This window comes from Acyrthosiphon pisum, chromosome A1 (assembly GCF_005508785.2).
Source record: "Acyrthosiphon pisum isolate AL4f chromosome A1, pea_aphid_22Mar2018_4r6ur, whole genome shotgun sequence".
NCBI lineage: Eukaryota > Metazoa > Arthropoda > Insecta > Hemiptera > Aphididae > Acyrthosiphon > Acyrthosiphon pisum.
Window position 1 is genome coordinate 66669992 of NC_042494.1, and position 15916 is coordinate 66685907.

The window sequence follows — 15916 nt, forward strand, 5'->3', positions numbered from 1 at the left end:
TGTGTCTGTACCGTCCTCTTAAGCCGTTAAATCTATTCAATAATAAATTATTAAAAAAGCAAAAAAAAAAATATTTTATCAAATATTATTTGTTATTAGATAAAAAAATATCATAAATTGGCATTTTGTTATTAATTAAAATAATGTCAATAATATATATTAGATATGACACACTTAATAATTTTGTGCAACACATAACATATTTCATATTAGTCACTAAAATAGGCTCCGACATTATACAAATCTATTTTTTCTTTTTAATTAATTTGTATAATTATCATTGTAAAAGTCTTTAAATTAGAATCTTAAAACATAATAATAATACAAAAATAGAGATTGTTTGTTTATTCATATAAAACATGTACAACTTGTAAGTTAATAATAAAACTATAAAAATAACACAAGCATACAGATTAGACAAGTTTAAAAATGTCAAATAAATCATCAAATTCAACTTCACGCTGAGTTCCAATATCTTCTTCATCATCCATTTTGAATTTTGGATTAATTGTTAAAAATTCTTTTATTCCAGCTAATACAGATTAATAATATTATTAAAAATTAAAATTTGATCAAAACATTTATATATAAATAAATAATATTAAATTTTAACGAATAATAATATGACTAGAAACTTACAAAGTACTTGAATATGCAGTGTACATTTATAAATGTGATCTAGACGTGCAGTTATAACAGATGACAATTGGGGTTCACCACATTCATTCATGGACATAATCTGTGGTGATTATAAAACAAAAAATTGTTTAGCTTATAAGTTTATAATCAAATATCTTTGATACGCAGTCAAAAGGAGTTAAGTCATGTTTTTTTTAAAATCATGTTTTGACTCCTTTATATTCGAAAAAAAAATCTTGATTTTTGGTACAAACAAGTTAAGTCACCAAATAATCTGGTTGCTATGAATGTGATAGGTATTAAAGATATGTTTCAAATTTTAATTTCTATTAAGATCTTAAAGAGTTATGTCAACTTATATCGTTCTGATTTAATAATTATTGACTTAACACCTTTTGACCGCGCATCAAAGATATATTTGTTCATGAAATGTAATAATAAAAACTTGCTTTGAATTGTAATAGATCATAAATTTGTAACTCTGTAATATTTGCTATTTTTATCTGAGTCATGTTCTTCCAATCTACTACTAACATATCACAATTTTCACTAATAATGCTATCATTAGATTTATCGTTTTCATTTTCAATATAAGAACTATTTTCTGTAGAAGCCTTTGGTGTACACGTTTGACCACGTACAAATACTGGAACTTTATTGAATTTAATATTTAATGGTTTTTCATACTTCCAAACTGAAATTTAATGGTAAGCAATAATAATAAATTCAAAGTGAAATAATTTTAAATAAATGTAACATACCAGGTAGGCTTATATTTGTTTCATTAGAATTTAAAGCTGGAGAGTCACAGCGAAAAACTTCTCTAGTTACATGAAGATTTGGTTCTTCAGAATTTATGGAAGGAGAATAACCTTCTTCTAGATTGTTTTCTCCATTATCTAATTTAAAGCGCTTGTGCAATTTACTAGTTTCCTTTGAGGATATGATAGAAGTCTCAGATAAAGTACCCACATAATTCTGAAAAATTATTTGTATTTATATAAGAAAAGAATAAAAATAAGTTATATTATAAGTTAAATAAATCACATTTTCAACAGGTTCGTTTTCAACAAGTTCATTATTTTTTTTTTTTTTATGTGTTCTCTTGCGAATTCTTTTCTTTGGAATTTTTTTTAATAGTTCGGAAGAAGTTGAATTTTCATTATCATTATTGGGTTCTTCATCCACTTCACAATAAGAGGATGATATTCCATTATCAATAGAACTTGTTATTTGTTTAGTTGAATTCAATTTTTTATTGAGCCTAATCATTTTACAACAAGGGGACAAATCTCCATTGGTATTAGCAGGAATCATATCAAATTCTGTATCAAGCTCAATAGTATTTGATTCGGTTTGGATATACTTTGGGTCATCACAAGTATTTTTTTTTTTAAGTATAACACTAAAAAAAATTAAGTAGTAATTAATATTTATTGGTTATTGTTTTTAAATGTATACTAACGCTATTTCTTCATTTTCATTAATTGCATTGATATCATCTTCATCCAGAAATGGTACATTGTCAAAACATAATTCTATATCACGAGATTCTTTTAACACTTTTTGTACTTTTTCTTTCAATTGTTTTATTAATGTAATGCAAGTTCTGTCTATATGAAGCCAGTAAACTGCTGGATTTCTGTCCGGTGTCAGTTGCGAAAGGTTTAATTTAATACGCATTTCAATAATGAAAATTTATTTAATACAATTTAAAACTAATATCAGATATTCATAAATTGAGTACGAATTAGGTAGAAAGCTCAGAAAGACAATTGTGCAATTTACAAGTTTTGAAAATATAATTTGTTCAGTGTCTCTTTTTAGAGTTGTTGACGACAAACTTCAACTGAGGAAATCAAGCAAAATGAGGAAAGGAATTAAATAATAGTTAATTTCACTGTTCAGTGTTTACATTTAACATGTTTCCAGACGAAAGTATAAGATATAATACACGTAAACACGATATTGATTATTAACTGACGAGTCGCCGAACCAATAGAAATTAGAAGCACAATTAATGTCAAATATTTTTTAATTTAAATTCATACAGACAGGCAACAACAAGCAAATTGCACCAATAAACCAAATGATGGTAATGAGTAATGACAATTTATAAAAAACCCAATCTGCAGTTGTACTAAATACTAAATAGTACTAAACAGTAAAGTAAATAGTAAATTTTAGTAATTTAGTAAACCGCGTACCGAGTACCGGCGAACGGGCGAAATATAATAATGTGATTTACATTCAATGGCCAAAGAATAGATAACATATCTTAAATCGTGGTGGCGACACTGTAACCATAGACTCTATGACTGTAACACGCACGACGGTTTGTGATTGGCGTTATCACGGTCTTAAAATTTCAAAAAAAAATCCGTTACCATAATTTTAGGTACCATTGTTTTCTTTTTTTATGATCTATCGCAGGATGCCATAAAACGTATGTGATAAAAACATAAAATAATGTAATAATTAATAATAAATATTAATAATTCATGATATAGATTATTAATTGTTATGTAAGTTATGTTATTAACGGATATATAATTATTATTTTTTACATAATTTTGGTGTAGTATATTTTGTAGTGTTTTATTTTTTTGTACGTTCTCGTCGTATATTGTCATTAACTTGGTGTTTTGTTTGATTATAATAAGTACTTATTACTTATAAGTAATAACAGTAGGCAAGTCCTAAGTCGTAACGCTATTTCATTTCAAAATCGTGTGCTGACGTAAAGTTATAAATCATTATGGCTCCCACGTCTAAAAACTCGAGAAAATCTTTGTCAACGAAATGCCAATTGTCTGGTAGCATGACAAATGACAAAGAAAACGCCTTTTTACATAGTGTTAGCGAATTTCATAGCAGAATTCGGAGGAGAGAATCGATACGACTCAAGCATAAGGTAAGTACACCCACGCCATAGGCGGAAATTTGCCATAGTTTAAGAGGTGGCTTATATTTAAAAATATTTAATCGCGTATCAAAGTCGCTTTTTGCGATTCCAAATATAATATTAGGTACCCTAAACACCATGCAAAACTAAGCATGATTTATTTTAAACATACTATGTGTGTTATAATATATTTACTCGTACGTATACTTGCATTATAACTTTAAATGTATAAGAAAGAAACTATTAGGGCCAGTTGTACCGTCTACTGTTAAACTTCGATTAAGCTTAATCAGCTGATAAGAGATATTTAACAGGGTAAATTCGGCCGATTAAACTCCGGTTAACTTTAATTAGAGATGATACAATTGGCCCTTAATTATACAAATTATAAACAAAAACAAAATTATTAAATATTAATTTACAGTAACAACCTTGTTATCTAGTTATTATATTAAAATATTTATTTCAAAAAAATATATCTATTTTTTTTTTTGCAAATGAATCCAGTATAACTTCTTTATCAATTGTTTTGGAAATATCTTATATACTAATGATAGCTAAATTGTTGAATCTGTTTTGAAACATAGATGACCTCAACCATGTTTTTATTCTTCTCATTGCTGAAAAACTACATTCACATGTAGTCATGTAGACACACTTATGCGGAGAGTGAGTGCAACTTGCATAAGCTTATATATATTTGGATACATATCTTTAGAAAGTACTGAAGTCAAATTTTCTAAACTATAATGCTGCTTTTACCAGTTGAAAAATGTATGTAGTTTTTCACAATGCACATTTCTGATTGAACACTTATACTTTTTACATCCAATAGCTCCTAGACAATAAAAAATTATCTTTCATATAGTAATAGCATAATAAGAATAATTTACAATATATAAAATAAATCAATTATAAAAATTCTATTTTAAACCCACAGGTCATATTATTTATTAATTCAGTAATATTCATTTTTGATAGCAAGTTTTTAAACTAAAATTACATTATAATGATTAATAAACAACTCACACTTTTTAAAATCTAATTTGATGAAATTGTCTACAGCTTCAGCCATTTGAAGCTAACAGTTGAAAATCTTTTCTTTAGATTGATGGTTACATAGTAACATAATATTATAATAATATTTTGTGGTGAAATCAGAACACCCGATTTTACTGGCTGTGATATAGGTATCTAATTTTAAATGTTTATAAGATTATCTACCTTTATAAAAAAAAAAAGTCTACCGGAAAGTCAAATTAAATTTTTATGAGCGTTTGAAATTCAAATTTTTACAACATTGGATATTCATTCGATTTTTCATGTAGCGATTTTCTTATTTTGTTGTAATTCAAAAACGAATAATTGTAGATACATGAAAATTTCACTGAATGTTTATTTTATCAATTGTTTTGAGCAGTTTACGGACAATTTTATATTTCAATTTTTTTATTTTTTTTTCTATGAATATCAATAAAGTTTTATCTGTTGGGCCAAAAGGTGTAAAAATTTAACTCAAGGCTCCTGATATATTGTTGCAATAGCAATTGAAAAATATTAAAAATACATAGGCACAATTTTTTATTATAAGCATTTGAAGTTCAAATTCTGACAAAATTACCAAATTTAAAATTGAATAATTATATTGTAGTTAAAAATTTATAAAATGTTCAACTTTTATAGCTAAGGATTGAAAATTTAAAACAAGGTTTCTCATAAATAGTCATTTCTGTTAAAAAATTCTAAAAAAAATACATTTATACAGTTTATTTTTATAGTCATTTTAAGTTCAAATATTGACGAAATTACATACTAAAAAAGGTGGGCAAGTGGATGTCGCTATGCTGTACAGTAGTGAGTAGATTATAATAGATGGTATTAATTTTGAATTCAATGATATAATATCATTGTATAAGAAAAACGTTTCTGAATGGAGACTGTATGTCAGTGTAAGTATAAGACATATTATATTATACTTATCTATGGTATTAAAAAAAAAAATTGACCTATAATAAATTCCAAATTAATCATATTACAATATCCATCAGGTACTTATAACGCGTTCTACATCAACAACAGACCGTGATACTAATATACTATCATAAATATATAATAGTATACTTTAAAAGTTTCAAGTACCCACGAATAATATTATACAATCACAATAAAATAACTAAAACCTACATTGCATTCAAAGGCATATATGCATTCTGTACATTAGATGGTTCTGTATATAAGATGTATTCAATTAAAGCTAACGAAAACCTGGTGGTCATTTGTAATTTTGTAATTATGTAATTTCCTCCATATTTTAACTTAAAATAAGTATAAAAATAAACTGTGCCTATGTATTTTTTAGATTTTTTGTTAACAGAATAAACTACTTACGTGGAATCTTGTTTTAAATTTTCAATCCTTAGATATAAAAGTTGAACGTTTTATAAATTTTTAACTACAAAATAATTATTCAATTTAAAATTTGATAAATTTTGTCAACATTTGAACTTCAAATGCTTAAAAAAAAAAATTGTGCCTATGTATTTTTAATATTTTCAACTGCTATTGTAACGATATATCAGGAACCTTGCATTAAATTTTCACGCCTTTTTACCCAGTATATAAAATTTTATTGATATTTATAGAAAAAAAAACTAAAAAAATTGAAAGCTGTGAATGTCCGTAAACAGCTCAAAAAGAGTCAAATTATTTTCAATATTTTATCGTATATAGAAAATGCTAATAATATAAACATTCAGTGAAATTTTTAAGTATCTGCAGTCATTCGTTTTTTAATTACAATAAAATAAGAAAACGTCACATGAGAAATCGAGCAAAATTTGCTGATATTTAATATCGAATGTTGTAAAAATATGAATTTCAAACGCTCATAAAAATTTAATTTGACTTTCTTGTAGACATTTTTTTTTGATAAAGGTAGATTATCCTACAAAGAATCTTGTATTACATTTGCAAATCTTAGATTTAAAAATAAAAATGTTTACAAATTCTCAACTCAAAATAATTTGCTAATTTTCGTGATTTTTCCATATTTTGTCAATTTTTGAACTTTAAATGCTAATAAAAAAAACTGTGATTAAGGATTTTTAATATTTTTTAATATATCCCCTTGCTTCCTCAACAGGGATGCCCCTGATTGCAATAAATAGTGTGTTACTGAGGGTTATTTTGATATTATTATAAGCTTTTATAAAACCAACGTACTTATATGTCTGTCTCACCAAAAATTATGTATTATTTGTAGTAGGAAAGCTTAAATAAGCGTACTGTGTGTACTTATAACTTCCTCAAATTATGAGTAAAAAATGTTATAGGTAGAATTTAAGCACCATAAAAAATAACAAATATTTTTGAAAGGCTTGCAAGAAAGAAATGATGGTTTAACTTTTGAAATTCTTAGCACTTCTTCATCTTAACTTAACTAACTACACCTATATTATAAAAACAAAATAACGGACTTAGGTACGCACAATAAACAATATAGCTACCAGTATACAGGTACTCGAAATAAACTCGACCAAGATTCAACTCACCAATTCAGGGTTTAAAAAACCTGACTCAGTCGGGTTTAAAACACAAATGGGTTCTAATGGGTTTTAATAATTTGCAAATAAATGCGTTTCCTGACAATTTTTACTAGAGCAATTCCCTAAATATTATAACTTAAAAACATATACTTATTGGCTATTGCTTATTTAAAATTAAAGACAACTTATTACCTATAAGTTACAACTATTATATTTACGTGCCTGCGCGAAATACTTAATCTGAGTTATCTAACAGCAAACACATAGGTATTTAAACTATATACCTACACATAATATATACGCCTATACGTTAGGTATACGCAATTTATATTTCCATCAGAAAACTACTACTTGTAGAGCTTAAAGACTTATTCGGGATAAACTAAGTTTAGTTTTCAAACAATTCCGTAATTTTTTTTCAAATTGTGTTTCTGATTTTTCTCTGTCCTCTGATGTAGGTATTTAATTAATATAAAACAGAAATTAAAACTTTAAGTCTTACTTATAAGAAATTTACTAATTTTACGAATTATATGCAAGTAAAAGATCGTAATTTTGGAAGATAAGTGAAAAAACCAAAGGTATAATTTTATAATTTAATCAGACAATAGCTTAAGACGAACATTTAGTTTCCATTTAGAGTCTAAATTTTAGACTAAATGATAGTCGATAGAGTAATAAAAAAGGTTCTGAGATAAAAACATTTTAGTGGAAGTCGTTACGAGTGTAAAATTGTCAATTGAGAATTTTTAATATGGACAAATAAAAATAAAGAAATGGTAGTTAACTATATTATTATGTTACATTATTTCTACTTAGAGTTAAATATTTTAAAAAATTAAACCGATTTTTTACTTTTTTTGGTTTGAATATAAGAAATTAGAAATAGGAATTTTATGTAAAAGTTACGTCATGATCAATATACAGAATGTATCTTATGTCATTGTACGCGGGGTTTTTTAACGATTATGGATCGATGAAATAGAATTTCGTTAAAATGATAAAAGACATGTTTTTTTATTTTTATCAGGACATTTTTTTATAACAATTTCAAAATTTTTAAACACGCAGGTATACCAATAGCAAAATCAACTTTATTTTTTCAAATGGTACCTAACTACTATAGTTTTAATGGATTTCGGTAAAGCTTTTTTTTCTGAAAATTTTGATAGTCAAATCATAAATTTTGGTTCGCTAGTTTATTAACTATGGTCCTCCAAAGTTTAGTAAAATATGCATTAATGCTTTTAATTAAGGCTTTGCACCCAAACGATTTATTCGGGTTATGGTTTCGGGTGCTTCAAATAAAAATAGAGGTTGTGGTTTCAGGTTTTCTTAATTTTTAGAATATGGGTTTTGTTTAGCTAGTTTATTTATTCGGGTTATGGGTTATTTAAAATCGAGTAATATATCAATTTTCTTGTGCGTAAACTGTAAAGTGTTAAATTTGATTAAGCAAAGTATAAAGTTATACAATCAACTTTTCAGTACTAATGTCTAATACAGTAGTGACACACGTAATATAATTTAATTTAATACTATTTAAAATTGTATAATATTAAATATTAAATGTTTTAATAACAAAGTATTAAATAGTAATAAAGAAAAAAACATACACAAGACAATTTTCACTACGCGCATAATAATATTATATTAAAAATTTAAAAATAACACAATTCAAAACAATTTATCAGTTGTATCACCCTTGTCCACGATTTAAGATATACAGGTTACTCAACAGTCAACGAAACTTATATTTTGGTGCGCTTAAAATTAACGATCTTGTCATAGCAAGAATAACAGTTAGCGCTTTTGCATTATAGTGATTTCTCTTGGTACTACAAAATATATCAATATAGATATACAATATTATGTATCTCCAATACAATATTCTCACATAGTTGATCAGATGTTAGAAATCAACATTTAAGCGCTCCACTTTTGTTGTGTATGTACATAGGGTCGTTGAGTAACTTGTATAATCTTAAATCGTGCCCTTGTCACATGTAACCAGTGTTCCCAATTATGAAAAACTGAATTCTCCATGAAATATACATTCAAATTTCATATGTCACTTGAAAATGTAATATTTTTTTTATACGGGTTATGGGTTAAAACCCGAATTTAATTTCGGTTTTGGGTGTTTCGGGTTATACGTCATCAAAATCAATCGGGTTATATGGGTTTACGGTTTTGATAATTTTAAAGGGTTTTCTAAGGGTTTTGGCTATACGGGCTAAACGGTTGCAAAGCCTTGCTTTTAATTGAAATAATTGATATAGGTTTAATTTACAAGAGCTAAATCATTTTTACTTATATAACTACATTTTTATACACTTTAGTAGTTTAATTGGTAATCTAATGACACTTTCAAGAAAAAAAAAAAAACAAACAAAATTGTCGGCAAACATAGTTCATTATTTTTATTTTAACAAACAATCATCGAAATTAGTATTATTATATTTAATTTCTTTTTATAGGTAATCGTAATTAATTACTTCACAGTTACTTTTCTTATAATATCATAAATTTGAATCTTTATTACTTATTATAGGTGGTTAAAGTGATAATGGCAAATTGATAAATGGTATTCGATTGTTGACATTAATGTCTTAGCCCTTAGGTGGTTAAAAAAAATTGTGTAAGGAAAAAAGTGTAATGTTTTGTGGTGCTCTTCTCGTAGTAGGATAAACTTGAATTTTTAACCATGTAGGTTCCCTATATTGGTAGGTGTCTACCTATCAAACTGCAAAGTATGAATTTAAGAGTTAAAATTCATAACCCTTCATATTTTTTAGTTTTTGACATTTACATTTTAATTCTATTTTATTTTAATTTTATAATAATAAAACTTCCTATACATACTTGTACTACATTTATTTATAATGAACTAAATGTCTTAGACATCGATAAACTTCTTATTAAATGTACCTTGCTATTAAGTTTTAAACATAAAATGTACCTACCTCCTTGTAATCATGATTATAATACGAGATTTAGGAAAAATATAAATGTAACTATTCCAAAATGTAACAAACAATTTGGATATAAAAGTTGCCTAAATCGAGCACTTTCACTATATAATATAGAATGTCAATTAATGTTAATAATTTCAGTAATTACTAGCATTTTAAATCTTATATAATGAGTCAAATAAGTTTTCTATAAGGATTTAATTCGATTACTAAATTTACGTTTTGTTTTGTTTTTTTTATTTTTATTTTTTTTTTATTTTAACTCCTATTAATAATAATTTAATATTAGAACTGATCGGTGTAAACTTTAGATATTAAGATATTATGAACTCACCACCTTCAACACAAGCAATTGCTTAAAGAAGGTGTCAAACAAATGTATATCGCTTTATGTACAATAAAATTCACTGTTTGTTTGTAAATAAATAAATAATAAATAAATAAATTCGTACTTTTTATCACAAATTCCTATCTTACTTTTTTCACAATAGAATTAATTTGGATTTTTTATTAGGTGGCTTAGAATGCCTAATGGTATTTGATTATTGTTATAATAATATTGGAAATTTGTAATTAACTCAAATTAAAAGTATACCTAAATTAGGCACAAACCTAGGTATATTGAAATTGACTATTTCTCTAAATATCTTGCAAATAGTTTATTTTAAATCACGATTATTAAATAATTCTTAAAGAATTTCAACTGCTAAATTCATACTTTGCATGCGGTACCTACCAATAGAGGGAACTTATGGTTCAAATTTCAAGTTGTTAAAGTTAGTTATAAGAAAAAATAATTTAGCTCTTGTAAATTAAACCTATATCAATTATTTCAATTAAAAACATTAATGCATATTTTACTAAACTTTGGAGGACCATAGTTAATAAACTAGCGAACCAAAATTGATGATTTGACTATCAAAATGTTCAGAAAAAAAAGCTTTACCGAAATCCATTAAAATATAGTAGTTACCATTTGAAAAAATAAAGTTGATTTTACTATTGGTACACCAGCGTGTTTTGAAATTTTGAAATTGTTATAAAAAAATTGCCTGATAAAAATAAAGAAACACGTCTTTTTTCATTTTAACAAAATTCTATTTCATCGATCCATAATCGTTAAATAACCCCGCGTACAATGATATAAGATGCTACCTGTATATTAACGCTCGACCGTAAAAATTAATGGTTCGAACAATCCAATAGGTAATTCGTATCATCATTTATTTACATGGACACAAAGGTATAAATATAGTGCACATAAATAAATAAATTACATTTTTTATTTTATAACAGCACAGGTCGAAGCCCAATGAAACAAGAAATAGCTATTTATGAATTAAACAATATCATTTAGGTATAGCTAATAATTTAAAACTGAAATACAATTTAAAAACCCAAAAAGAATAACGTAATCCGCATTTGAAAAACACAAGTTTGGATTTCCGCAGGACACTCTTTAAGTAGGTAGTACAAAAATATTAAGAATATGAAAGTATGATCTTTAAGTAGGTATAATTAAAAATTCCGAAGACCAAATTTTAAATAACTGCATTATTGAAGAAAAATGGGTGATTATGTTAAGCGAATCACTGTGTACCTACTTCACAGACATTTACCCATGACGTTCGTCTTTTGCTACTTTTATGTGTAATATTTAATGAAATATAAAAAAAAAACTGTCAGTCTATAAGTTTTGATAATATTTTTTCATATGGTTATTTAAAAAATGTGTAGGGATATAAATTTTAGTGAGTACGTGATAATTTTTTTCTTTTTGAATCACACTGGTAGTCATGGAAGCACGTTTCCCTCTTTTTATGACTGCTATAATATAGTTGTGCTATCCACCGGCGACTGGTTGTATAGTAACAATATTACCCGTTGTATAGATGTTGTGTTGTGTCGAAATCGACAGGCAACGCGCCTAAACGCCTTTTCGTTCAGTTCGTATTTTACTGCTCACGTGCCGAGGTTATTCTTGGCAGACGATGTTTCTCAACGAATAATTCAAATTTATAAAAACGGGTGTTTTACAATATTATTTTCATGCAATTTTTTTTTTAGATAATTATGTATTTAATTATAATCTATTCGTAGATATTTTTCTTTCATATAAATTGTGATTTTGTTTTCATTTTGGCCAATTCTTATCGAACTTCAATACATAATATATAGGTATAATATTATACTCGTAACAATTTTGGTGTAAGTACGTTAATGCCATTTATTTTGAGCTTAGAATGTATCGTATACAGTTGTATATAGTACCCGAAGACTCAGATACTTGCCAAGGCATGCACGGTGTCAAAAACTCCACTAAAACTATGAATATACATAAGGTATTTAATTTTATATGTGTATTTATTTCTAAACGTGTTTAATATTAAACAGCTGATACAGTTGAATATTTTTACAAATGTATGTGTTAAAACTAATAATTAATAAGAAAGTAGAAATAAACGTTAACAATTAAAATATTGGTAAGTATACTTGCTACGCGTAGTCCGGGAAATAGATTCTTATTTTTGTATTTTTTTTATTATGAATACATAAGTGTAAGCTTGGAGTATATATTTTATTATAACTTAATCAAAAAATAAATAGGCTGAAATAATATTTTAAGAAGTATGCACTGCAGTACCTATATTATTATATTATTGCACTGAATTATATTATTATTACAAATTTAACCTTTCAGTAAAAAAGTTAAGTCTGTTAATTTTAATTTTATATAGTCAGTCTGGCAGCCTTCTATTAATTAGTGTTTAATTTAAATGTATACACTTGAGTATATTATACATTTCAAAATATATTTCTGGTATTATTGCGTGCATTTTTAATAGTCGTAAACTCGTACGAAATTATTAAAGTAAAATATATAGATAATACATTTAAAAAATAATGTAATTTGAGTAATTATTTAATATTTTTGATTTCAATTAAATTTTAATAGGTTAGTACCAAAAAGTGGGTTGTAGCATAAGATGTCACGCACATTAACATTATATTTTTAATAAGCATTAATTACTTACAATACATTTTCTATGGATTTTACGAGAAAAATATCGTAAGATTGGAGGACAAAAAAAAAAAAACGATGGTATATTTTGAACAGAGAAAAGCCTAAAATGAATAATTTCCATTTAGACAAAATTAGAGTAATGAAAGACATCATGAGATGAAATACATTAAGGGGGGCGTCATAACGAGTGTAAAATTGAGAATTGATAATTTTATTAAGATAAATATAAAAAAATGGAATTTTAACAGTAAACGATTGTACCAAACATAAAAATGTGCGTAGGAAAAATGAAATCTGTTGGTTATAAAATCTAGGAAAGTGTTTAATAAGGAAATGGTATTACGCTAAAGAAGATGGATAAAGTAATACATGAATCTAAATTGACTTATTCTATAGCTGAGTTTGACTTAGAAGAAGGTAAAGACTAAAGATCTAAAAAATTAATTTGTATGGGATATTGTAGAATATTTTTCTGTTTTTACCACATAATAGGTATAGCTGCATAAGTATAGTGCTCACCATCATCTTGCAATGAAATCAGTCTTGGAGTAAAAATAGTAAATAAAAAAATATTATTTTTTTTTCTAATTGTGCTTATGACTAGAGTTCGTTTTCTCTGTATTTTCTGTATTATCATATATTCATATAATAGATGTATTTACTATTTTCAAGACGTTGGTGGGTAGCAAAAATCGTGCGCCATTAATATTTCACGGCCAATTGGTCATTTTAAACAATTTAATTATTATATAGTATTGTACTTCAATAGATATATCTTTAGACCGGAACTATACCAACTCAGTCGATAAATTAATATTACCATAATATTATTAATATTTTAAAAATAGTCGTATAGTTCTATACTAAGAATATCGACCTCACTAGATCAATTATTTCACATGATACGTATGAAATATTATAATAATATTATGCTGGTTCAGTTTTTTGTGACGTGTATAAACTGTTAATGCAATTAATGTCAATGTAGAAATGTGTATAGTTATTAATTATCTTTAAAAATTACCAAGTTTTTAGTTTTTTACACACGTTTTACATATTTTATACCTTTATGGTATTTATATTTTGCATTTTGATGATTTTTGTACTTAAATAATGAACTATATAGATGCGAATAACTACAGTAGTTATTTATAATATACTAAAACGCTTAACAAAGTTACACCTAACTAAATTATTTGTGTGGTCCTAATGTTGTGCTTCGATAAAAATCTCAATTTAAATGTATAATGTTTAATACCTAAACATTTAACAGGTTATTAAACAGACTACAAAAACTTTTATTTTTTAGAAAAATAATTTTGATAGGTATACTTAGATTTTATTTATATTATTGAATTAATTTAATTTTTGTAACGTTTCTTGAAATATATATTATTATTTATTAATTATTATTCTCTAAATCAATATCTTATCTCGTTATTATAATGCGTATATACCTATTATTATGAATTCTTAAGTTGTTAAAATCTGTTTTTTTATGAATGTATCTGGTATGTATTTCTTTTACAGATATTGTGAAAGGTAATGAGTTAGCTATCGTCATGCAGCAGTAGATTAGGAGTGCTAAATTTTATTTTTATTATTTAGGTACGCCGATTCATTGATCATTTGACATAAATAACAACTGTTTTGTAAATCTAACAGGAAAATAATATTTTAACTATGATATCCGTTTGTTTAATTGAATATTATGAGTGTAATGCTGAAATTGCGTCGTTGTGTAATTTTATTGTAATAAAGCAAGTGGTAGTCTACTAGTCTACACTATTCTATATGGTGTACCTATATTATTATAACACAGCCACCCATTGCATAAATCGCACTATATTCCATGACAAATCACATTTATTTACCGAGATGTATATAATATATGAGTAAGAATGAGAGCGTGTAAAAATTGAACTTTTTAAATCTAGATGGCTGTTTGATCTACATGTTTTATTTTATATCTTATAATAATTCGTATATATACTATAATAATATTGTCCTTGCAGCAGACTAATGTGTTTTTAATATACATTATAATTTTATTTAGGGATTATCTCTAGCCATTATCCGTATTTTAAATTGAAGTATTGTACATTTTTTCAAATAGGTTTAGGCTACATAATTTTTTTAAATCGAAAGAAACCAGCTGTAAATCACTTTGTTTGATACTTTGATTAGGTATGTTTCAATTTTCTTTGATCTTTTAATTTTAAGAAGCTCGTAAATAACTTATCGAATATCGTTAATTTACATATTATTAAAGACCAAAGGTAAAAAAAAAGGTGGGTAAGTGGATGTCGCTCTGCTGTACAGTAGGTTACAAGTGGGTCACTGTATAATGTATAATGGATAGTATTAAATTTGAATTCAATGATATAATATCACTGTAAAGAAAAACGATTCTGAGCGGAGACGGTTTGTCAGTAGTCTAGGTATTAGACATACCTATTATAGGTAGGTATACTTATCTACATATAGTATTAAAAAAAAATTGACCTATAATAGGTATTAATAATAAATTCCAAATTAATCATATCACAATATCCATCAGGTAACGTGTTATACGTCAACGACAAATCGTGGTACTATCATAGATATATAATAGTATACTTTAGATGTTTCAAGTAGCCACAAATAATATTATATAATCATTACAATCACAACAAAATAAATAAAATATTTATTCCAGGTTTTTAATATGTAATTTCGTCCAAAATTGAACTTAAAATGACTATAAAAATAAACTGTGCTTATGTATTTCTTAGAATTTTTGGCAACAGAATTAAATATTTACGTGGAATCTTGTTTAAATTTCAAT

At 25.9% G+C, this 15916-nt stretch overlaps 2 protein-coding genes across 4 annotated transcripts in view; one reads left to right on the forward strand and one right to left on the reverse strand.

Moving 5' to 3' along the window:
• Positions 1 to 327: 327 nt before the first annotated feature.
• LOC100570766 lies at positions 328 to 2877 on the reverse strand. Its single transcript, XM_003247547.4, has 6 exons — positions 2105 to 2877; positions 1687 to 2044; positions 1401 to 1617; positions 1089 to 1333; positions 640 to 739; positions 328 to 532 (listed from the first exon to the last, which is right to left on the reverse strand). Exons 1-6 carry the CDS (start codon positions 2320 to 2322, stop codon positions 414 to 416), a joined length of 1257 nt encoding a protein of 418 aa, XP_003247595.1. The 5' UTR covers positions 2323 to 2877; the 3' UTR covers positions 328 to 413.
• Positions 2878 to 3205: 328 nt separating this feature from the next.
• Positions 3206 to 15916, forward strand: part of LOC100161658 (rhotekin) — a 39556-nt gene continuing 26845 nt past the window's right edge. Inside the window, exon 1 of one of the 3 annotated variants that reach the window (XM_008189337.3) lies at positions 3206 to 3553. In XM_008189337.3, the coding sequence (XP_008187559.1) occupies positions 3398 to 3553 (156 nt within the window). In that variant the 5' untranslated portion in view covers positions 3206 to 3397. Of the gene's footprint in view, positions 3554 to 12282; positions 12407 to 15916 lie in introns of those variants that run through there. The other 2 variants (XM_003247548.4, XM_029487399.1) reach the window with 2 other exon arrangements.

Excerpts from the sequence above, each read along its gene's own strand:
- LOC100570766 (XM_003247547.4), bottom strand. The coding sequence starts at position 2,322 with ATGCGTATTAAATTAAACCTTTCGCAACTGACACCGGACAGAAATCCA. Across the intron at positions 1,618-1,686 it reads AAAACGAACCTGTTGAAAAT|AATTATGTGGGTACTTTATC; the intron begins GTGATTTATTTA and ends ATAATTTTTCAG. Across the intron at positions 740-1,088 it reads ATGATCTATTACAATTCAAA|ATTATGTCCATGAATGAATG; the intron begins GCAAGTTTTTAT and ends TAATCACCACAG.